Genomic DNA, 26,290 nt, shown 5'->3' on the forward strand with positions numbered 1-26,290 from the left:
ATTTCTAGTGACTTGATTTGATTATTGACTCTAGGCACAAATTAGGATCCTTAATTATCTTTGTAATTATTGGTTTCCTTTTTAGTTCTAATCCTTTGTGTATAAATAGGCATATAAATTACTTTTAAAAATTAAGAGAGAAATACAAACATATACTCGGAAATTCTCCAAATTCATCATGGTATTAGAGCATTGATTCTGATTTAGTACTCAATTTCTACCAATTTTGGCAATTTCTCCCAAAAACGCTAACTCACCCATTTTAGTACTCTCCCACCTAGACCCTTCTTCCACCCTCACCGACACCATCAAAGCCGTCAGAACCTCCTCGCCGGCCGATCCGTCCACTGCGGCAACTCAAATCCCGGCACGTGCATCACATGCACCACCTTTGCTGGCGCGTGGCAGCCCTTACTGGCGCGTGGCACTTTGTTATCGACGACAACGGCATCCTCCCAGATTTCCAGCACCCTTCAGCTGTATTTGGCTTCATTTGGTGTGGGTAAGGTGTCCCTTTAGTGTTTACAGAAATTTTTTCATACCCTTTCTTTCCTATTTCCCATGGAAGCAGAAAAGAAAGCCCATGTTCCAAGTAATGATAACCCTTCCTTGCAAATTAGTCCCGTAAAAGTTTATGGAAATAATTATCTTGCTTGGTCAAGGTTTTGTTCATTGTTTATCAAGACTAGAGCATTGTAGGACTATATCACGGGCAATAAGAAGAAATCGGATGAGAGTGATCCAAAATTTACTGAATGGGACTCAGATAATTGTCTTGTTACGACATGATTGCTTAACTTTATGCAACCTCATATCCTAAGTCTTATTTGTTGCTTGATATTGCTGCAAAGATATGGAAAGCATTGTCCTTGACTTATTCCAAATTGGGAATGATGTCGAGATTTATGATATTTGGAATAAGATCCATGCACTAAGCAGAAAGAAATTATTGTCTTCCAATTTTATTCTGAGAGCAGGAAGAAATGATTGTCTTCCAATTTTATTCTGAGTTATGTGGTTTATGGTAAGAGCTTGACTTCTATCAGCACTTCCAGGCAAACTGTATTAGGATGCAGTCAAATTTTGGAAAATGATTGAAAATGAGCAAGATTATGATTTTCATGCAAGCTTGAATAATGAATATAATCCAATTCGAGACCAAGTTTTGGATAAAGACTCTTTTCCTTCATTAGAAGATGCACATGCACATGTTCAATCAAAAAAAAGTCGCCACCATGCTATGCTCTATACCAGTTGAAAAGGTTTAGTTGGCTATTAGTTTGAGCACACTGTAGCCTCCTAATTATAGCCTCCTAATTATGAGAAATATCACTTGCATTATGATCATTGTGAGAAATCGAGACATACTAAGGACACTTGCTGGAAGTTACATGATCGTCCCACCAAAGTCCTAGGAGGAAACGAGGTACCTCCAAAGCTCAAGCTAATTTATTAGAAACTGTGGAGGAGCCTCTAAGCAGACAATTTGTGTTGATTGGCCTTTGCACCAACTGGGTATTAAAAATGCTTTTCTCCATGGTGACCTTTAGGAGATTTTGTTGCTCAGAGAGAGTTAGCCAAGATTTGTAGACTTCGAAAATCCCTCTATGGCTTGAAACAGAGTCCTCAGACATTGTTTGACAGGTTTAGTGAGGTGGTCCAACAATTTGAAATGCAGATGAGTAAGTATGATCACTCAGTATTTTATAGAAATTCTAGTAGTGAAGTAATTCTGCTTGTAGTATATGTGGAAGTTATTGTTATCATAGGAAGTGATGTTGCTGGCATTACATCTCTAAAAGAATTTCTCAAAACACAGTTTCATACAAACAATTTGGGCTCCATGAAATACTTTTTGGGAATTGAAGTTATGCAGTATAAAAAAGGCATTTTCTTATCTTAAAGAAAATATGTTTTTGATTTGTTGATGGAAACAAGAAAATTGGTACTAAGCCTTTTAGTGCACCAATAATCCCTAATCTTCAACTTACCACAAAAGACAGTGAGTCATTTGCAGATCATGTATAGAAGATTAGTTGGCAAGCTAAATTATGTGACGGCGACTCGTCCTGATATTGCATATTCAGTGAGTGTGGTGAGTCAGTTTATGCCTTCTCCTACTGTTGCTCAATGGAATGCTTTGGGACAAATTATTTGCTACTCAAAAAGGGCTCTAGGATGTAGTCTCTTCTATGGTAACCATGGGCACTCAAACATTGCATGTTTTTTTTATACTGATTGGGCAGGTTCAAAGGTTGATAGGAGGTCAACCACTGGATATTATGTTTTTGTGGGAGGTAACCTGGTCTCATGGAGAAGAAGCAAAATGTGGTCTCTCGTTCTAGTGTTGAATCTGAATATCGAGGCATAGCACAAGCCGTATGTGAAGTCTTCTGGGTGCATCAACTATTGGAAAAGGTTGGGTTCACAAATTTGGTGCCTGCTAAGTTATGGTTTGATAATCAAGTAGCTATTGCGTCTAATCCAGTATTTCATGAGAGGACCAAACATATTGAGATTAACTGTCATTTTGTTCGTGAAAAGATCCAACAAAAGATAATCTCAACGGGACATATCAAAACTAGAGAACAATTAGAAAATATCTTCACTAAAGCTCTAAATGGGACTCGAGTAGATTACATGTGTAACAAGTTGAGCATGATTAATCTCTATGCTCCAACTTAAGGGAGAGTGTTGTAGGAAGTAAATATGTTGATATAGGAAGTAAATATGAATATATTTTTTAGTTACTTAATCTTAGGGATTGCATGATCATAGACTTGATAAAAGGATTCTCTTTCCTCTATAGATAAGATTTTTCATGTATAAATATGTTGTAATCTCTATTAAAATATACACAAGAAATATTACTCCTCTACATGGCCGATTTTAAAAATTCTGCCGTATAGTCATGCACCGTCCGTCCGCCTTGTTAGCATCTTTGATACTATTGGAAATGAATTTACTCATAATTTGGAGGTAAAATCTATTGTTGTAATAAGTGTTTCATTTGGCACCGTGTTCATACCGGTCCTATCCCTTCACGTTTGCTCCTAGGTTGCAACCTCTCCCACCAAGCAAAAGCTCCACCCTTTAATCGACAAGCCACGATCTTTACTTTTCTTTCCGGGGTTGTTTCTGTATAGTCAAAGAACTTTTCTATATCCACGATCAATCTAGAAATTCCTCAATGTTAAAACTTCCGTTGGAGTTGGGAATATCAACTTTGAGGCGAAAACCTTTGTTATCTCGTTCATCACATCCACGAACATATACTCTCCCATATTTTCCTTTGCGTTGCTGCCTAGGAATATCATATTGTTCGAAGTACTCCGAATCCTCCTCATAGACCCTTGGCCATCTATTGTTCATATGGTTCCTATTTCCTTCAATTCTCCAAGCACCAAAACAATCCACAATTTCTTCGATACATCATTCTATACACCTAAACTTGAGGTCCATTCTTTACTCAAGACATTGCACTCCAATAGTTGCAACGTGTCTTCCCTTTTGTTGAAGGCATGGTTTTAAATTACATAACGGCTGTTATTTGGAGGTTTTCGAGAAGATCGTGGCCATTAAGGCCGTTATTTAATGGCAATAAAATTTTATTAGCATAACGGCTGTTACAGGCTGTTACTTTCTTTTCTCTGTGGGAATTTGCAGCGAATGTTGTCTTCTTGCTGGGACAGCCTTCTTTGTGATGTTTGAATGATTGAAGAAAACTCTCTTTTCAGCCTTATCACTTCATTTTCCCAAGCCAAATTGCCAAAACTAAAAAAAAAACATTAGATTTCTCTCAATTCTCAAGCTCTCTTCTCAACTTTCTCCTAAATTTTTGTAAGTTTGACTACTAAGGATTGCAGATTCTTGTGTTCACTTCTTGAAGAATCAAGAACATATATTTTAGAGTGGTCTCAAAATCTATTGTGCAAAATAGTCAGTTTTTATTATTTTTTTCAATAAATGTTAGATATTTTTTGAATCATTGTTGTAGTTAATGCAAAATTAAAAATAATTAGAAGTTAGAATGTTCGATAACTTTGATTACAAACTCAGAATTTAAGTTTTTATTATTTTTCAATAATTTTTAGATTTTTTTTAATCCATTTAGTTTTTAATTTGTAGTGAATATATAAATAAAAATAATTAGAAGTTAAAATGTTAGATAACTTTTATTAGAAGATCAAAAACCTACTAAACGCTTATTCTGATGGTAATTAAAGTTAATTATTATGCATGATGTTTAAAAATTGTAAAATTTTGTGTTTATTTGATATATTTATATTTATTATTAACTTGTGTAACTTAGTTTTGATTGCACCTTTAAATATTTGTTAATTTCATGAACTTTGCAAATTTTTCAAAAAAATTTACAAGGCGACAGGCCATTACTGTGATGTTATGACCGTTACAGGCAAGTTTCCGTTACCGGCATCCGCGATTTAAAACCATGGTTGAAGGACTCTAGCTCCCTGATCACCATATTAGGAATCATTGTCATTACAGCCAGTTGCCATCCTAGCTCTTATACCACCTGATGCATATCTAAGTAACACTCACCCATACACTTGTAAGAAAGAATAGGTATGAGAGAAATTCTTTGTTGTATGTTTTTTCAAGTGAAAATATCAACCATTGTAACATAAAGTAATAGAGTATTTATAGAGTCTTAATTCCCCTAATTAGGATAGGAATAAAACTAATAAAGGAAGACAATTTACCAAAATAGGAATAAACTAATCCTAAATAATGTAGGATTTACAAAATAGCTTTCTAAATAAAATAAAAAACTCTTAAATCTAGAAATAGTAGAAGTCTAAATAACATAATAATAAAAAAGCAAAGAAATTCCTGTCAAAGGTAGGAGACAGCAAGAAATCCCTATCAAAATAGGAGACAGTTGCTGCGTCTCAGAGTCAAGCACACCCACTTAATTTCTCCACGTCAATTTGTTATATAACGTTAACAATGATAGCCATTATTTGTCATCAAATAATGGGCAACAGCTGTTACTCTTGTGGGAAGCTTTCTATTTTGGAGAATTTCTAGGATTCATCTTCTGTTTCTCTCAAATGTTCCATCATTTACAAATCTTTCACATCTTGCTTAGATCATCAATTGGTAAAGGTTTATTTGAACTTTGAAGTGAATGAGAACAATTAATCCAACTTCCACATCCATATTTTACAAAGAGTTAGTTATTTATCTTAGATTTAAATAGATTAATGCTTGCAATGTATAACATCTAGGAATGAAGATTAATGTCTTTATTTGATGTATCGACACTTGTTATTGAGTATATTTTAGTTGTTTTTTTTATTATTATCTTTAAATATCTATTCATTTCATGGACTTTGCAAATTTTTCAAAAAAATTTGCAAAGCAATAAGCCATTGCAATAATGTTTTGGTTGTTACAAAGCTTGTTTCTGATACCCGCAACCGTGAATGCAGCTGCAACCATGATATAAATACATACTGTGGAGGACAAGGAGTGTTCTCTAAGAAAAACTAATGATGCATCCAATCAAATTGGATAACATTCAAAGAAAGCCCCTCCTAAAAGCTACGATACCATATATGCTCAAAGAAAAGCCAAAAACACCACTTTCTTCCACAACAAACACTTATGCATATATTTCTTTCCATCCAAAGACTCCATATTCCATATCATAGCAAAAAAAAAAATGTAAAATATAACCATAATTTCAAAGAAGTCTACCACCTAAACCTCTCAATTGTAACTAAGAAAGCCTCTAGGAATTGAACACATCCAATGCTCCTCAAAGATGCTAAAGACATTATTCTAAATTGCAATTCCGCCTCGAAATGCAAAAAACAAGTGGGAATTTATATAACCAATCAAAAGATAATAAAGCCTTAATAAGCATTCCTTACAGCAAAATATGATTACTATTCTTCTGAAGAAAAACAAGCCAAGCAAAACCATTAGCTTGTACAACACTTTAACTCCCCAAATTTTATTGGATGACTAGAACAAATGGACTTGAATAAGATACAAGTTAAGATTGGAATGGAATAGCTTTTACAAGAAATTGTTCCACATATACCCAAAGACCAAGACTCTTATCCCCTTAGGAGGCAAACGAAAGAAGCATCGAAGATAATTTTGCTCCCTCCCATGAATTAGAATTCTATAGAAGTGATATTCTAATAAAGTATCATCCTACACGTATAGTTTGTCCCCATCTTTCACATTAACAATAATTATAAGGTAGAAAGTTGCCGAAGTTCACCAATTCGCATTTGCAAAAGTTCACCAATTCAAATCTTACAGGTGAATAACTAAAAGAAAGTTCTATAGCATTATTAACTTCAATCATTTTCAATATGCTACCTTTCTTAAGTAGTGAACAGTGGTTTCATTATGTAGATTAGGGATAAGGAGCTTTCAATTATAACAGAAAAACTTCATTTGTCTTTTCGCCTTTTGAATTTCAATTTTATGTGGTAGTTTTTTGGTAAATTTTGGTTTTTCAATTATGTTAATTAAGTCAAAAAAACTAATTAACTGAATCAAGAGCATGTTGAGTAGTTTTGGGGTTATGGGCCTACCAGTATAAGACCTAATCCTTAATTGCCTTAATTTTCATTTTTCACTCCAACTCTGCCTCCCATCTTTTCAATTCTTCCTCTAAATATCAAGTCACAATCACCACCCTTTCCTCGCCAAACCTCATGCCCTCACCTCTTCTTTTTCCCTTTTTCCCAAAAGGTAGTCACTAAATGCCCCAACCCTTCAGTGTGTGTTGCCTCTTCTTCTTCTTGCTTCTGTGATCATGATTGTGATTGTGATTGTGATTGTGATTGTGATTGTGCTAGTAATATGTGCTTGAAATTGGTAATCTATTTGATGCCAAGTACTGCTACTTGTGCTGTTGTTTTAAGTGTGAATGCTAAGAATCAAAAGAGAAACGACATTTCGTTGAAAATAGGTAAATAGAAAAGATCGCAACAACATCATTTGGGTATATACAATAGTTTAAAACCAAACGCAACCAATTTATTTCAGTTTAGTATGCTTCAGTTACCCTGTATAATCAGTTACGTACTGTGTACACTAAATTGCATTTTGATTTTTCAGTTTTGATTTGGTGCAGAACCAAAATGACCATTGGCTCTTCCCTAGCATAGATATTTCTTATTGTAAGAGCAGAACACAATACATATTACATCATTAACTAAGAAACGTGCAACAGCAGAAACATGGACCAACATCCCTTTTATTACTAGCAGTATTCCCAGGCATACAAGAAAGTTTTATTAAAGGACAACGAAATCATGACTGTTATCCCAATACAATTGTGAGCAGCACATAATAGGATCTACTAAAGTTGCAAAGACTCAAGTTTCCTTTCAGGTAATATGCTCAATATATATAATATGAAGGTCTAACAGCACATTAAGGGTCTGTTTGGCAATCGCTATTAGAGCTACTGCTGAGAAAAAGCGCCTTCTTAAATATATTAGGTAAAAACATACTAAAAATTGATTTAAAATTATATTTCACATACTTTAGGCATAAGAAAACCAAAATTACATTACTTTTTTCAAAATATTTTTTCAATAGCATCTAATGATACTTTTTTTTTCTAAAAAGTGTTTTTCTAGAACTCAATCACAATGTCAAATGGACTCTAAATAGAAAATCTAAAATATCAGCATATTCTCATAAATATTTTTTCCCTGCAACTGCTGCCAGAGTCCCATGAAAAGTGAAGATGAACAAAGGATGAAAAAAGAATGACTGGCATATTCATATGTTACTTTTGTTATTCCCATATGAGAACAACTGCCCATGAACAAGACTATATAGGAATGTTCTACATGCATTTAGGCATGAGGCATCTATATCTATGCATACAATGAACTTTTGATTTACTAACATTATCCCATGCAAATAGAAATTTCAGTATCAAACAATAAAATTTTCAACAATAATTTTTTTTAATCACAATTACCTGATCATAAGCATAAAAAGCTTTGTCAAAGCGTTTGCGAGACTCCTGGAGAAAAAAACAAATACTGATTAGTTTATGATACCAGTTCCCAAAATCATGCACATCCAAAATTTTAAACTACAAAGAAAAGATTTGTGTTGATCTATTCTCCATTCCCTTCCCTAAAAGATAAAAGTAACACTAAAAAATGGACAAATCTGATTTCTACTTTATTTTACTATCGTCCATATTCTGCTTCACAATTCTTTGCCCTAAATAGTGCTATCAGAAATTACCAATAGATGGATTGTTAAGAATGACCTAAAAACGATTTCTCCTCAATTAGTTAGAGTAGCTATACTTGTTTTGTCTTCTTCCATTTACAAAGGAAAAAATAAACATTACAATTTTTTCAAGGAAAACATATGATTGCCTTCTCTGTGGATATGATAAAAACCACAAGGAAGTCAAGTATTTTTTTCCTCCATATGTTTCTCCATTAGCCCCAATTTTGAGAAAGAAGCCTCCATAATAAAACTTCCAAGCATCAAACCAAAATCGGTTTCTAGAGATTGAAGCATTAGGAACAAATGCTGATTAACTTGGATTAAGGTTACGGTAACCCAATAATTTTTGCAATTATAAATCTCACCATTCATAAAGTTGGGAACAAAAATGCTCCTCCAATCTATTAGCATCTTATTTGACTTGATATCTTAAAAATCTTAAAGAGCTGCACCCCCCTTCCTCTCCTTTAAGAAAAATTTGCATCTAAAGCTTCTTTGATAATTTTTTTAGCAAATATATCATGAGATAGGAGATCCCTTTAGATTTACTAGTTATTTTGCTTTACTTATTTCTTATTTGTTTGCATACGAAGATGTCTTACCACCAAGACCAAGTTTCTTATCTCAGTAAAATTTCCTTTCTAAACATTAAGGAGTTCCTCAGAGGAATGTAGATATCATGCTTGATCTAGTTTATGCTAGCACAATGACATCTAGAGCTTTCCATGATTAGAAATTGAAAAAATCTTTTACTTTAAACTCGGTGGACCATCATGCTAGAGATAGTTGCACAATAAAGCACCTTAGCATCTTTTAGATCAACGTCCATAAAGTGTACAAGTCGATCAATTAATACGTGCTCTACCTGTAATGGAGAAAACGCCATAAGTTAAATATGAAAACTTCTCAAAGAACAAATATTTAGATAAAATAGGATCTTTTATTTGTGGTTGTGATGATGCTACACCTGTAATGGAGAAAACGCCATAAGTTAAATATGAAAACTTCTCAAAGAACAAATATTTAGATAAAATAGGATCTTTTATTTGTGGTTGTGATGATGCTACATCAACTTTAAATGAACTCTCAAAATGCGCTTAATCAAATATTACCCACCAAAATAATGTTTATTTTTTTCTAAGTTGATTTTCCATGATGGTGATACCATCTTTTTCCTTTACCTTCTCACTTCCAAAGAGTATAGTTTATAAAAAGAGGTAGAACCAAAAAAATTCATGAATAACAGAACCACTCTTCATGGCAACCATGTTAAAACAAGTGGGGTTCAGTTGGGATTGTTTCAGGTTTTGACCTTTTAGGTTGCTGCATTATCCAAAAGTTAGGGTCAAGCAGCCTTGGGCTGCTAGCACGCCCAACTTACCCACTGAGTTGAGCTACATGAAGGATTTCATGCCAAGTTCATGTCAATGTTTGAGTTTCAATTAAATTTTCCCACAATATTAACCTTCATTGTGAGATAGAAAGAGAAAGAGGCCTAATGACCAAGAACAAAAGTTTGGGGCCACTAGCAAAAAACAAAAATTTTGAGAAAATGCCAAAAAGTTACAAACTTGACCACTATACCAATGAAGCAATATTTTTCACTTTCACACAAAGACAGAAAACTAGAATATCATTATTTAGTACCATTAGCAATAGCAAGGACCTCATCACATGGAAATTGAGCACTCACTTGAGAACTGAGAAGGTCTTTGTAAGTAGCAAGCTCACGAAATGCATTGATGAACTTGGTTAAGACAGGACCTGCATCATGGGAAAAAAATTACAGATAAATTTTCATTTTGGCTGTTATCAAACTCCTGAAGATTAAAAACTAAAATCTTCAATATTTCAGTATCATGCAAAGCTTGTTTGTAAAATGATGGCAAATTTGCAACTCCCAAAAATATGTAATGTAATGATGACCTAACTATGCAGACAGGTAACTGTTTATACACAAGCCATGTAGTATTACATTTACATTATTAAATTCTCGTAAACATTATGGGCAAGTACTTTTATATAGCAGAAAATAATCTGGAAAGGAAAATGCCATTAACTGGATGAAGAATGCATATTCCAAATCGATTGGGATGATTGAGATGCTAGAAGTATGCGCATGTCAAAAGAAGAGGAAACAGAATTGTTAACTAATCATGGCTTTACTGCATTACAGAAAAGGATAAATTGTTTGTTTTGCCTGTATATGGAATGGAAGTTGAAACTTCTCTTGTTTGTAACTAAGGAAAATTCAAATTATTTGTCAAAGTATAAAAGAGGAAAAGGATTAACATATCAAATCCTCACTAGTTTTTCATTAAAGCTTAGTTGAATATTTAATTTATTTAACAATTAAGTGCATATAGTCATCAAACGTGACTATACTTTATCAACTTAAACATAAGGATACAAATGTTTTTCACATAAAAAACTCGATTGATCAGTTGCAAAGGGGTTTTTCTTTCTTTTTTTTCTCCAAAAGATAAAAGTTGTGAATGAAATTTGTTAAATCCTACATTGATTGTGGAAAGGGGCAATGTACCCCTTATATGGGCCATAGGCATTCCTCCCCATTGAGTTAGCTTTTGGGGTGAGTTAGGCCTGGTCCAAATTTAACATGATATCAAAGTCTCCCCATCCAATGTTGGGCCTCCTATAAATATGTCAAGCACCAGTAAAATTCTGGGCATGAGGGGATGTGTTGAATCCCACATCGGTTGTGGAAAGGGGCAATGTGCCCCTTATATGAGCCATAGGCACTCCTCCCCCTTGAGCTAGCTTTTGGGGTGAGTTAGGCCTGATCCAAATTTAACAAAATTCATCCAAAAGAATCTACAACTACCATATTCAAAAACAAAAATGAAATTAATTTTCAGAATGAAATAATCCACTGAAAGATAATCATCATCATCAGCAGCAATGGAGATAATAAAGGAATACCATAGATGCGACAACAAAGGAGTAGAATTGATGGAAAAGCTGCAATACTTAGGAGTGGCTTGGGAACATAGGACATCAAGACGTAGGAGAATGAAGTTTGGCAATATGGTAACGTTATGCTATTTCAGCTGTACAATACCACTAGGTAGGCTTGCAAGTAATTAGCTTATTGGTGTAGTTGCTAGAGGACTGTGAAGAGTATGTTTTCTCATATTGATCAAGAAACAGAACATACAATTGTCCCATCCACTTAGGAAGATCCCTATGATTGTGCTACTACAATACTATTTAGGAATACAATAAATACAAATATACACTAAATAATATCCAAGGTCTGACTTAACATTTCTCCTCAAGTTGGGGCATAAATATTAATGACACCTAACTTGTTACAAATGCAGTCACCCTAGTTCCATTGAAAGCTTTTGTGAAGTTATCTCCTAATTGCTCTCCAATCTTGATGTATCCAATTGAGATGAAGTTTTGTTAAATTTCTCTCAAATGAAATCACAATCAATCATAATGTGTTTAATTCGCTCATGGAATATTGAACTGGAAGCAATGTAAGTAGCTTAATTATGACACCACCGTCTAGCAAGTACTGAAGTCATCCAATCTCATCTAGTAACTGAAGTATCCATTCACCATAAGCATTAAATCAAGAAAACAAACTTTGCTTCTTACTCTTCCATAATACCAAATAACCTCCATCAAAGACACAATATCTAGTAGTTGTTTCCCTATCAGCTTTGGATCATGCTCAATCTGCATATGAAAAATTCAACACTTGAACGTCCATTATTACTATAATAAGCCTCGTCCTAGAACTTGCTTCAAGTAGCACAAGATTTGTCCTAGAGCTTTCCAATGAGCGACATGAGCTATGTTCGAATGAGTTACTATAAAATATTTCAACTTACTCAACAATCTCCTGCACTTTTGAAGATCCTAAAAGAACTTATCATCCTTTGCTACAAGTTGTAAATTTAGAACCTGTTGACCAACATAGAATATTCCTGATTAGGAGGATTCAAATCTTTGGGATCCTAATTAGGCTTGATCATAGGGATTTTATTTTTATTGTAAATATTTCTAATTTAGATTAATTCTTTATATATAAATACTCAAACACTTTAAAGATCAACTCAATTGGAATAGAATTAAAAATTCCTCCCAAAATTCTTCATGGTATCAGAGCTTTGCCTAATTAAGGTTCCAATTAATTTTTGGACTTTCAAAACCCTAGACAACTAAATTTGGTACTCACCTACCTAGACCCATATTTTTTCATCACTGCCTTCCCCATTGGAGTTGTTGCAGCCAGTTGACTTATTTGCTTATCCTAACTGATTCTAGGGATATGATTTGATTTGATTAGGATCCTTAATTATCTCTATAATTATTATTTGATTATTTGCTTCCTGTTTAGATATAATTCTTTGTGTATAAATAGTCATATAGACCAATTGTAAAGATTAAGAGTGAAATACAAGAATTCTCTAAATTTTTCCCAAAATTCTTCATGGTATTAGAGCTTTTTCCTCATTTTAGGATTCAAATTTAATTTTTTCCTCTTTAGGGTTTCAAAACCCTAGATCTACCTTTTTTTGGTACTAACCCATCTAGGAGTCTTTCCTTCGCTCACTTTCGGCACCAGGACTGTCGCCGGCCGATTGCCCAGCTCCAACGCCGGAAAAGCCCGCGCATGAAGCTCATTTGCCTCCCCTTTCCGGCGCATGACCCATCACTTCCCGACGCGTGACCAATCGCCCGACGCTGCTTCGCCACTCCGATCACTCCGGCAACAATTCTGACCATCTTTCCGGCCTTCCCGTGCCGCTACCCTGCCTTTTGGTGAATCGATTGGGCTCTCTTGTGTGTACAACCTTGGGTACCTCCTATTCTTTCACGATTCATAAATCTTTACCATGGCAAAAAGTAAAAGGGTCTCGATTCCTAACTCTGATTACTCGTCCTCCGGTGCCACATCTAACTTTGTAAAGTCAAGTAATGCTTCGTCTCTTAATAATGTTTCATGGATTATCGATTCTAGTGCGAATAAACACATGACAGGTTCTTCTAAAGGCTTTCTCAATTATTTTCCTTCTCTAACCAAAGATAGTGTCAGAATTGTTGATGGCTCTTTTACTCCCATATCCGGAACAAGTTCTATTATTTGCACATCCAATATTAAATTATCATCTGTCATTCGTGTTCCCCACTTTCCTATCAACCTTTTATCTATCAGTGCTATCACCAATGCCCTTAATTGTAAAATTGAATTCTTTCCTGATCATTGTGTTATTTAGGATCTTCGCATAGGAAAGAGGATTGGCAATGGTAGGCAGCATGATGGCTTATATATGTTGGAGGGTGATCCAGTTTCTCCGATATCTCAAGCCTGTTTTGGAGAAAATAAGGATGTCAATTAGGAAATAATGCAATGGCACAGACAGTTAGGGCATCCACCATTTTATGGGAAGCATAGGTAACTCATCTTATGGGAAGATTAAGGTCAAAATTATGAAGGAGCAGTAACTTGATCTTCCTAAGAAGAAGAAGTAGGAGGAGAGCTTGAATTAAACATCTCCAGTCTCCTATAATAGATATGAACTATAGAAGACCTAAGAGTTGCTAGACTAGGAGGATTCAAAGGAGAGGACAATGGATAGACAGTGCAGGTTAAGAGATTGTCATCCTTCCCTTGACTCTCATACACAGACAAATGGGGAAAGTATGGAGTAGACTTACATAATGTAATCTTAGCAAATACAAGACAACAGTTACAAGTTGGAGGAGAATACTTGTACCCTTTTTAGCGCAAGGAATAGAAGATATATTTATGAGACTTTTGGATCCAAGCCAAAACTTGTGAACGAACACCACATACAAAGCAAGTACAACCATAGATGCGAGCTTTAGTTGGAAACAAAGTTATACAAAGAATGTCATCATTCAAGACAGAAGATGGCATACTATTAGTAGAAAACATGCAACAAAACTAAAGGGTGTTGTGTGGGAGCCAAATGCACATCATCCAATTACCAATCTTGAATTGCAGGCCAATCTCCAGACAAGCTTCCTACTAAGAGGGTTGATAACAAGCAAATCACCCTAGATAGGAAATCTGAAGATGACAGTAATAAGACCAAAAGCAAAGCCAAAACTTTAAAACAAAATCTCACCAGTAATTTATTTTGCTCTTTTACCACGTGAAGAGAATTTTTTTTCCTCATATTCACCAAGAAAGAGATAATATGTATGCATATAATATATATATTCACACATACCAATAGGAATGTAATTCCTATGATTGCGCTACTATTACTATTTAGGAATACAATAATTACATACATGAAATAATATGCAAGGTCGACCTTCCTTAACAAGGACAAAGGGACCTTAGATCTTTTTTTCTTACTTTTTCTAATCAAAGCTTACCTTAATGTCTTACCGATTCCTCTCTTCCCAACCCAACCAAGTGCGTGTGTGTGTGTGTGTGAATGTCTTTGTGAGAGAGAGAGAGAGAGGGAGAGAAACCAATTGCTAGGCTTTTCCAATAACAAAGGAAGAATAGAAGAGAGATCAACCTCCGATAGATACACTAACAGGGTCATCTTGTCCACCACCAAATGCTTCCAAGGAATCAGCAAAAGTGTTGTCTGCACTACATGCATCTCCAAGAGCTACCCTATAGAAAACCAAACAAGAAATTAGCAATGTTCCTCTTTTGACATTTTCAACTGTTGGTTATGAATTAGAATGAACCAAATGAAAAGTATATCATAGTCATTGAAAGAATAAAAAGCATCACAACTGTGTAACATTCCAATTAAATTAAGAAATTTGATATGAACAGAAATAGGAATTGTTAAATTTAGGTCAGACCTAACTCACTCCAAAAGCTAGCTCAAGGGGGAGAAATACCTATGACCCTTTAAGGAGCACATTATCCCTATCCCAAACCGATATGAGATTCAACACGCCCCTCACATCCAGAACTATACTGGAGTATAAAATATTTACAGAAGATCCAATATCGGTATAGAGACTCTTATACCATGAAACAATGACGAAAAAAGGAGAGAAAGAGAGATTGTGAGAGAATGATGTTTAATGATTCCCCTCAAGCTCTCAAGCAAATTGAGGTATATATATTGCTTACAAGAATACATAATAGGTAAGAAAATAAATCAATCCCCTAATTAGCTTAATCATATCCCAATTATATCACATAATCTAAGCACCTAAATTATGCACAAAACACTACAAATCTAGGCTATTTACAAAAAGTATCTCAACAGAAATTGTGGAAGAGAAAGAGTGAATATACTCTTTTTAAAAGTATAAAATAGTAGCTTAAAGAATAAAATGCATCAAACTTTGTTATCCTCCAAATATCCAGAGAAAGTAAACATAGATATAGAAAGAGGTATTGGACATAAAGAGGAGGAGGTTGGGATTATTTAAAGCATCAAAATTTTGTTATTCCCCAAATGAATTGGGAAAGTAATCATAGACAAAAAATAGGTGTTGGACATAGAGAGAGAAAGGAGGAAATAAGAAAGGTTCACCCATAACAAAGCAAACATGAACTATGATTTAATGGTTATCATATTAGCACCCTAGAGAACACCTAATTATTGTGCAAGCAAAATAATTGGAATTGACCAGCCATAAAACATAATAACATTAGCTCGCCACATTAATAATAAATAAAGCCACAACAGTAACATTGGTTCTCCCATATATATGTGTCTCCGTGTGTGTTACTATTGAGAAGAGAATCATGTCCAATAAAAAGTTTGTATTATCAGAGAGTATTTCAAAAGAGTGAGAAAATTGGTTGTAGAGTGACTATGAGAGATTTTGAGAGAGAAGAATGAGACAATTATTGTATGGAGAGTAACAAAGTGTACTAAGGGCAGAAAGAGAGAGGTCTTTTTTATAGAGTGATTGAAACTTTAGGGAAGGAGAGGGAGGGAGGGAGAAAGAGAGATGGAGAAAGAGTAAGAGAGGGTTGGAAAGATTTTTAAGTAGCTTGTATTGCTTAGTTGTTATGATGGTAATTGAAAACTTATATAGCAAACTTAATTAAATGAAAAGCACATATAAATATAAAAAAGTAGTAACAAATACAAAAAAATCAAATGTGCAACGAATCTTTTTGATATTTTATGCCAAGTAAAAAAAATTACTACTAGTGGACCATAAACAGGAACAAATAAAATCATCCTAGATTTGTAATAAATACTTTTGGCAAATTAAAAATGAGTTGACTAATAAGCCACAATGCCTAATTTAATATCATGAACTGAAGCACAAACCTTGATATTTTCTATCCCAAAACAATGACCTTTCGGTAAAATGCTTTTTGAATTCCCCTCCTTCAAACCACCATATTTTTGGTAAATTTTTTCAAAATTACATATTCTCATTAAGGGAGATTTATAATTTAGTCCCTGAGTATTGCCATTATTAATAAGTCAGTCCCTGCATTTTCAAAAACCTATTAAAACGTCCTTATCTTTTCTCTCCGTCAACAAAATAGTTCTTCCGTCTATTTTTGCCGTTAAAAATATAGCAAAATACCAAATTACCCCCCTTCTTTTCCTCCTCCTCCTCCTCCTCCTCCTTCTTCTTCATTGATTCTTCCTCCTCTTCTTCTTCTTTGGTTCTTCTTTTTCTTCTTCTTCTTTGATTCTTCTTCGATTCTTCTTTTTATTCTTCTTCTTTAAGGAGGAGGAGGAGATTTTTCTTCTTCTTCTTCTTCTTTTTCTTCTTCATCATCATCATCTTCTTCTTCTCTTTCTTCTTCTTTTTCTTCTTCTTCTTTTTTCTTCTTCTTTTCCTTCATCATCATCATCTTCTTCTTCTTTTTTCTTCTTTTTTGAGGAGGAAGGACTATTTCGTTAACGGAAAAAAATGATAAAGACGTTTTAATAGATCTGAGAAAAGATAAAGACGTTTTAATAGATCTTTGAAAATGTAGGGACTAACCTGTTAATAATAGCAATATCCAAAAATTAAATAAAGAGTTTTATTTGATGGCAAAATTGGATTTTAAAAATTTTCTCTTTCATCCTTTATCTATTTTTAACGGAAAAGATGACAAAAGGACTATTTCATTGACGGAGAGAAAAGTTAAGGACGTTTTAATAGGTTTTTGAAAATGCAGGGACTGACTTGTTAATAATGGTAATACCCAGAGACTAAAATGTAAATCTCCCTATCATTAATTGCATTTTCTTTTAACACATATTGGTCAAAAGCCAAGATATCTTACCTACAACCATCAAAACAAAGCTTGCCTAGAACTTAAGCAGAATGGATTCCTTTCATTACCTAAAACCATCAAAACAAAATTTATCCAAAATTTAAGCAGAATGGATTCCTTTCATTACCTAAAACCATCAAAACAAAATTTATACAAGTATTACAAAATACAATTTGGTGAAAAGGGAAGCATTTGTAAGTAACGACTGTAGGAAACTTACATAAACTTCTTACACCCTTTGTATAGTTGTTGACAGCGATCATTCAACTCCTCGGCTAGATATTCAAGAGAACATATCTGTCCAAATAATGGAAATTGCCATATTATCACAAGAACAACCTTTTTATTCAAACTATATTGAATAACAATTTATTTATCTGGTCAATTAAATAAAAATCATAATAAATAAAGGAATTGCACAATTTGTGGAAACTAGCTCTAGGAAGCTTGGCACCATTAAGACTCAAGTGAAGATAAAGGTTTATGGTAGTATAGTAATGTCACTTTCACAAGAAAGACCAAAAAGAAAGTTAATGAGATGAATAAGCATTATTATTCAAGAAAAGCACACTCCAGACTCCAGAGGCAAGTGTTCAAATATAAGTAAAGGAGAATAGTTTTAAAAGGTGTGTGGTGCAAGGCACATCAAGCCTAAGAGCAACTGCTCTAAACTTATGTGAGGCAAAGTTACAACACCAGAAGTGTTCACTTGATTGCCTAGGTACAAGCCCACAACAAGGTGCAAGGCACGAGAAAAGGAGCAGGTCAACACTCACATGCCTCCACTACCATTCAACTCCCTCACTGGAGATGACCACTATCACATCAATTGCAACTTACTGACCATCTAGAATCCAGTATTAAGCAAACAAATTGCCATTATCATTGCAGGAGCTGAATCAACAGCACATATTGCTTGTTGCCAACAGTCACATGAACACTCATTTCACCTCAAATATCTGTCTGCTCACTTTATTTGAATTCTTTCTTTTAACAGCACTACTGAAATGTTCATTGAACTGCCCAATCAGCCAAAACAATGATACTTCTTCAACTTGTACTTTTGGTTCTTATAATTTTTCTCTAATTTTTTAATAATAACTTTAATTCATCCATTTAATACCACAAGGAAGTCTTGGTTCTGGGGGTGACTACTGGAGGTCATTTGTGATTCTGTTAGTGTATGTTTTTCTGTTCTTATCCAAGTATATGATGGGGCTTTTTTTAATTTAAATTCTAATTTCTTTCATTAATACTATCAGCCCATTTAAGAAACAAAGGGCACTGGTAAGTATTGTAAACAACTTTAAAATTCATTAAGTAATGTTTTATTACTCAATACAATATTTTTGTAAAAAAATATTTACTGATTAAAGATTAAAATAATGGATATTTCACTAAATTTTTAGTTCTTAGTTGGTTTGAGTCATTTTGTAAATTGTCTGAGTCAATGTTGTTAAAATAATGCTTGAGGCACAAGGCACACCAGGGCCCAGGCACAACAAGCCTCAGCGTCTCAAAAGGCCAAAAGCAGATAACCTCAGCTATGTACTAGGTATGTCCTTTTTTTATTTTCTCCTATTCTCATGTGAGCCCTCTGACCCTCACCAAATCTACACCAAGGGGTCAAAAGCACAAAAGAAACAGTGCTTCTGCTCAAGTATCATTGCCAGTTGTCTCCAAAGGAAAAGGGGAAAAAAGAAAGACAAACAAGATTAAGAAGAGAAACGACATCAATTGCTGCTGCCTCCAGTGACATAAAACAAGGAAGACAAATGGAAAACAAGGAACAAATCCTTAAAAGAAAAAGACAGCTCATTCTCAAATATACAACAAATATTGCCATTTTACATGGTATCAGAGCCTCACCCATAGAAATTTAAAATTTTTTTTGGAAACTTAGGACTCTGTTCATTTGGGTTACCCATATTGGGTAACATTTGGATCTCACCGCCCCCTAGGAAGGATGCCGGAGCGCAAGTGAAGCTTCGTTGAAGAACCGACGGGTGTTCGGCCGGTGAGTGGGCCTCACACGCCGCGACAACAACCTACCATCATTACATGCGCCAACGCGTGAAGGTGCATCACTGCTCCGTTGCTGCTCCAGTCACCATCGTCGAAGTCGCCGCACCGTCCCCTCGTCAGATTTGGGGTTTGTTTGCCGTTCGGGTGTTGAGTGAAGGTGTTTTTGGTACTGTTCATATTCGGGCATTTGTTTACCAGGTACTGTTCACTTCTGATTCTGTGTTTATTTTTATTGCTTCGGGTTGGTTGTCCTTATAACTGAAGTTAAAACCGTAACTCATGTGATTCCTGTGATGACTAAAATCACGAAACACAAATTGAATGGATCTAATTCTTTGGATTGGAGTAAAACTATCCGTATCTATTTACGAAGTATTGATTTACGAAGTATTGGAATGGATGATCATCTAACCAAGAATCATCTAACTAATGAAACTAGTAGAGATTGGATGAGGGATGATTCTCAATTATTTTTGCAGATCCGAATTCTATTCATAGTGAGGTGATTAGGCTTATTAATCACTGTAAATTTGTTAAATAATTAATGGAATATTTGGAATTTCTATATTCTGACAAAGGGAATATTTCTTGTATTTATGATGTGTGTAAGGCGTTTTACCGAGCTGATAAAAATGATAGAAATTTGACATCCTATTTTATGGATTTTAAAAGAGTTTAAGAAGAACTTAATGTATTGATACCTTTTAGTACAGATGTGAAAACTCAACAGGCTCAACGAGAGCAAATGGCTGTTATGAGCTTGCTTGCAGGTCTCCCTCCAGAGTTTGAGAGAGCTAAATCTCAAATTCTTTCTGACTCTGAAATATCATCCTTACATGATGTGTTCACTAGGGTGTTGCATACAGAGTCTCCAATTCCTTCACACCCCACTAGTGCCCCTGTTAGCTGCAATGACAGTGGCAGACAGAATAACAGAGGTGGGCAAAGGGGAGGTTTTAATGATGGTAAAAGATCTCGGCGTTTTGGTGAAAACTTAGGAGAAATCATTTGTTATTACTGCCGTGAACCTGGACATACTAAGAAGACATGTCAGAAACTACAGAATAAGAATCAACGCACACAAATGGCGCATATGGCAGTTGAGGCCTCTTCAGATCAGGGAGTTGTGATATCTGCAGATGAGTATGCACAATTCACCCAATACCAGGTAACTCTAAAATCCTCTAACTCCTCTATCACTGCAATTGCCGAGTAAGGTAACTCTACTGCATGTCTTGTGTCTTCATCCTCCAAATGGGTTATTGATTCTGGTGCTACCAATCATATGTTAGGTAATTCTACCCTTTTGTCCAATCTTAAGTCTCATGCATTGTCTTCTTATGTTACTCTTGTTGATGGCACTAAATCTTCTGTCATGGATTCTGGTCATGTCAACTTAACCCTTTCTCTTTTTGTATCCTCTGTGTTATGTGTTCCTAAGTTCGCGTTTAATTTGCTTTTCGTTAGTAAACTCACTCATGCACTGAATTATTGTGTCTCATTCTTTCCTGATCATTGCATTTTTCAGGATCTTTCGACAAAGCAGATTATTCGTAGAGGACGTGAGTCATAAGGTCTTTACGTGTTCCACGCATTTAATACCTTTTGATGTTCATTGTCGTTTGGGGCATCCTTCTCTCTCGGATTTGAAGAAGTTATATTCACAATTTCATTCTTTGTTTGTATTAGATTGTGAATCTTGTCAATTTGCCAAACATCATCGTTTATCTACAGTGTCTCAAGTCAATAAACGGGCTTCGTCCCCCTTTGAGTTAGTACATTCAAATGTTTGGGGTCCTTATCCTATTGTGTCTAAGTCTGGCTTTAAGTACTTTGTTACTTTTATTGATGATTTCTCTCGTACTACTCGGTTATTTTTAACGAAGATTCGTCCAGAATTATTCTCTATCTTTTGTGCATTTTATGCTGAAATCCAAACTCAATTCAATATTTCCATTTGTATATTGCAAAGTGATAATGCTAAAGAGTATCCCTCTGGGGAATTTCAATCTTATTTGTTACAAAAAAGGATTCTTCATCAGTCCTCTTGTGTTGAAACTCCTTCACAGAATGGAGTTGCCGAAAGAAAAAAAATCAACATCTTCTTGAAGTAGCCAGAGCCCTCTTATTCCAAATGAAAGTACCTAAATGCTTTTGGGCTGATGTTGTATCCACTGCTTGCTTTTTGATCAATCGCATGCCTTCCTCCATCCTTCATGGTGATATCCCTTATAACATTTTGTTTCCCACTAAATCTTTGTTTCCTATTGAGCCACGTATCTTTGGTTGTACTTGTTTTGTTTGTGATGTTCGTCCACAGGTTACTAAATTGGATCCCCAATCACACAAATGTGTCTTTCTTGGCTATTCTCGACGTCAGAAAGGGTATCGTTGTTTTTCTCCTTATCTTAATCGGCATCTTGTGTCTGCTGATGTAACATTCTTTGAGTCCACTCTTTTTTTCCGCCATCATCTGTTTATAACACCCAGGGGGAGGAAGATGACCTCTTGTTATACACTGTTCACTCTCTGTCTCCTCAGACTACTCCTACACCTTCCGCTCATGTGCCAGGTCACCCTCCCATCTTTCATGTGTATTCTAGACACTTGGAGGACTCTGACTCCACTTCGCTACCCGCTTCTTCGTTGACAGATCCTGCTCCCACTAATCCTTCACTGTCTGATTTGGATTTGCCCATTGCTCTTCGCAAAGGTAAACGTACTTGCACTCATCCTATTTTGTCTTGTGTCTCTTATAGTCAATTATCCTCTCCTTCTCGTTGTTTTGTTACTGCTTTAGATTCTATTTCAGTCCCCAAAACTGTTATTGAGGCTTTGTCCCATCCTGGTTGGCATGCTGCAATGGAAGAGGAAATGATGGCCCTCGACACTAATGGTACTTGGGAGTTGATGTCCTTACCTCCAGGAAAGCGGGCTATTGGGTGTAAATGGGTGTTTGCAGTGAAAGTAAACCCAGATGGATATGTTGCTCGCCTCAAGGCCCGTTTAGTGGCCAAAGGTTAAGCTCAAACTTATGGAGTTGACTATTCTGATACATTCTCTCCAGTTGCCAAGCTCGCATCTGTTCGATTGTTTATTTCTTTGGCAGCTACATATGATTGGCTTTTGCATCAACCGGATATTAAAAATACTTTTCTCCATAATGACCTTTAGAAGGAGGTTTATACTGGGCAACCACTTGGTTTTGTTGCTCAGAGGAAGTAAGGCAAGGTTTGTAGACTTCGAAAATCCCTCTATGGCTTGAAACTGAGTCCTCGAGCATGGTTTGGCAGGTTTAGTGAGGTGGTTCAACAGTTTAGAATGAAGATGAGTAAGTGTGATCACTCAGTGTTTTATAGAAATTCTGATAGTGGAGTAATTCTGCATGTAATATATGTGGATGATATCGTTATCATAGGAAGTGACGTTGCTAGCATCACATCCCTAAAAGAATTTCTTAAAACAAAATTTCATACAAAGGGTTTGGGCTCCTTGAAATATTTCTTAGGAATCAAAGTTATACTGTATAAGAAAGGCATCTTCTTATCTTAAAGAAAATATGTTCTTGGTTTGATGGCAGAAATAGAAAAATTGGGTGCTTAGCCTTGTAGTGCCCCAATGACCCCTAACCTTCAACTTACTACAGAAGACAGTGAGCCATTTGCAGATCAGTGAGCCATTTGCAGATCCTGAAATGTATAGAAGATTAGTTGGCAAGCTAAATTATTTGACGGTGATTCGTCTTAATATTGCATATTCAGTGAGTGTGGTAAGACAGTTTATGTTCTCCCCTACTGTTGCCCAATGGGATGCTATGGGACAGATTCTTTGTTATCTGAAATGGGCCCAGGGCGAGGCCTATTCTATGGTAACCATGGACACTCAAATATTGAATGTTTTCTGATGCTGATTGGGCAGACTCGAAGGTTGATAGGAGGTCAACTACTGGATATTGTATTTTTGGGAGAGGTAACATGGTCTCATGGAAAAGTAAGAAGCAAAATGTGGTCTCCCGTTCTAATGCCGAATTTGAATATCGAGCCATGGCACAAGCCGTTTGTGCAGTCTTGTGGGTACGTCAACTATTGGAAGAAGTTGGGCTCACAAATTCGGTGCCTGCTAAGCTGTGGTGTGATAATCAAGCAGCTATCCACATTGTCTCCAATCCAGTATTTCATGAGAAGACTAAACACATCGAGATTGATTGTCATTTTGTTCGTGAGAAGGTCCAACAAAAGATAATCTCAACAGGACATATCCGAACTGGAGAACAACTAGGAGATATCTTCACTAAAGCTCCAAATGGGACTCGAGTTGATTATATATTTAACAAGCTGGGTATATTAACATCTATGCTCCAATTTGGGGGGAGTGTTATAGGTTATAGGAAGTAAATATGTTAATATAGGAAGTAAATATTAATAGATGTGTCAGTTGCTTAATCTTAGGGATTGCATGATCATAGACTTGATTTTCCTTCCTGTTTAGATACAGTCTCTCATGTATAAATAGGTTATAATCTCTATTGTAATATACAACAAATATTGCCATTCTACAGTATCATTATCAAATAATTATCATAATCAAATAATTATCATAATCCAAAGCTGCTAAAATAATAGAAGACTAGGCTTCTTATAGAGATATCTACTCTAATAAAATTAAGATTAGGAACCCATTCTAATTAGGAATACAAAAAATAAAATAGAAAATAGTAATAAAACTAATAATAATAATAATCCTAAATAATAAAACTCCAAATTTCCTAATTCTACAATTGAATAAATTCCTAAAATGTATTAGAATATTCATCTTCCCCTATTGAATCAGGTAATTCTTTCTTTCCTTCCTAGAGCATTCTACTTCCTTGTTTAACTTACCAAGGTGACCCTTGGTAACTTGCACTTCCCTAGTTGGAGACTTGGAGTCTTGATAAATTTATTGATAACCAAATTAACATGGAGTCAAAAACTGCTTACGTTTAAAGATTTCATGAATATTTTTAATTACTTCATTATTATGCATCTTATGTAAAGCTTTACAAGGATTTACAAGGTTTGAATGTTGGAAAGATTTATTGAGCTCCTGTTGATGTAGTCTGATTTACAAATAATAGGCATTTCTAAACCATAGAATTCAATAAACTAGTAAAGGATAAAGTTTATCTTCCAAGGGTTATAAGAGAAACCAATAAGTCAAACTCCCAAAGATGCCAGATATTGGTAATGCCATTCCTTTAGAAGCCTCCTAGAAATAGAAACCCCTAAAGAAGCAAGGAAAATAATTTCATTCTATAAAAAATAAAAGCTAGTACTATCTTGTAAAAATCGTAGCAAACCTCTCAACTAAATATTCGAAATAGTTGTTCCACAATTTTTTGAAACTCAAACCCTAAGCCCAACTCCGATATCACATTTGCAATCTATCTAGAATTCCTTTTAAGTTTTCATCGATTGGCATCCTGACCAAATATCAAAGAAATGAGACTTGTAAGAAAGTTCAAAAGGAGGTTTCTGGGTAATTCAGCAATTCTTTTATGATTCTGCAGTAGAGACACACATTCTGTCAAAATTCAATCAGAAAATGGAAAGTGCAGCGGTTGCATTCCTAATTCTATTAACTAATGAAATTGTCAAAATTCACTGAAAAATGCAACAATTTCATTCCACTGACCAAAGAAAATATTGAAATTGACAACAGACGGAAGGGTTTAGAATAAAAAAAAATTATGAAGAAAAATCGGAGGATGAATATGCATTACCTCCTTATGGAACATTGGAGAATCTTCTAGATTGACGAAGGCAGCCATTTTCCCTCTTCTTTAAATAAATAAATACCTCCTTTTCTTTCTCTTCAGCTCAGCCTCTGATCCAATTCCACACACAATTTACTCAAACCTAGAGGTAATCAATCTAAACCAAAAATAAACAGCAGATACCAGATATGGAATCAAAAAATCTGAAATAGCCAAAAGAGCCATCTTCACAAGCTCATTTAACAAGTTGAGCGATAAAATTCCAAAATAAATAAATAGGCAATCCAGCAAGTTCTCAGTAACTTGGAATCCCATTCCACTGGATCCTCAATAAGGCCACCAAAACTTATCCATAAAAGGGAAAACTCGGATCAATTAAACTAGCAATGGCAAGATAGATTAGGAATCGACAAATGCACAAGTTCAAAGCTTCAACCCAATCATTAAAGGCACATGTACTCTTCATAAATAAAACAAAGGGAGGCGAGTTGAAAAGTGGAACCTTAAACCGCAGGAGCTTGAGTGAACCGAATTAAAACAAAACGTAGATGGAGATGGGAGTTGAAGCTCGACTTGTAATTGGGAAGCGGAGAAGGGAATTAGGGAATGAGAAATAACACAATCGCGGTTAGGAACAGGTAGATTATGAACGACTTGTCGTTTTTCTGTTTTTCTTTTTCTTTTTTCTTTTTTTTTTTGTGTTGAAATGAGAACGACCAACTGTCTTCAGCTGAGCATGACCTGTTCACGCGGTTTACCATGTTTATCTATCCGCAGGTTTTGACCGGTTCTTGACTCGGTCAATAGATGACCCAAAATCGGATGGAATGTATTATACAACATCAAATCCTTATGTCAAAAAATAAAACCCGAATTTTGGGCTCTTATAAATTTTTAATTTGCCGATAAAATGCACAAATTAATATAAACTACACAATGAAAATATAATTTTATTTCTAATTTCTATTTATTTTAAACTGAAATTTTTTAAATTAAAATAATTGAATTACTTTTAACTATTACGTTTTAAAATATAAGTAAAT

General features: G+C 35.0%; 1 protein-coding gene across 9 annotated transcripts in view; it reads right to left on the reverse strand.

Moving 5' to 3' along the window:
• The window catches only part of LOC110624107 (ADP-ribosylation factor GTPase-activating protein AGD4), a 63,625-nt gene extending 37,710 nt beyond the window's left edge, over nucleotides 1-25,915 (reverse strand). For 3 of the 9 annotated variants that reach the window (XM_021769197.2, XM_043960612.1, XM_043960611.1), the window contains exons 1-7: nucleotides 25,750-25,915; nucleotides 25,254-25,357; nucleotides 17,688-17,764; nucleotides 14,781-14,881; nucleotides 9,944-10,014; nucleotides 9,053-9,115; nucleotides 7,985-8,029 (exon numbers count right to left, since the gene is read on the reverse strand). In XM_021769197.2, coding sequence (XP_021624889.1) covers nucleotides 7,985-8,029; nucleotides 9,053-9,115; nucleotides 9,944-10,014; nucleotides 14,781-14,881; nucleotides 17,688-17,764; nucleotides 25,254-25,301 — 405 coding nt within the window. In that variant the 5' untranslated portion in view covers nucleotides 25,302-25,357; nucleotides 25,750-25,915. The other 6 variants (XM_021769193.2, XM_021769192.2, XM_021769194.2 and 3 more) reach the window with 6 other exon arrangements.
• Nucleotides 25,916-26,290: the final 375 nt, after the last annotated feature.

The sequence above is a fragment of the Manihot esculenta genome, chromosome 10 (genome assembly GCF_001659605.2).
Source record: "Manihot esculenta cultivar AM560-2 chromosome 10, M.esculenta_v8, whole genome shotgun sequence".
In the NCBI taxonomy this organism is placed as follows: domain Eukaryota; kingdom Viridiplantae; phylum Streptophyta; class Magnoliopsida; order Malpighiales; family Euphorbiaceae; genus Manihot; species Manihot esculenta.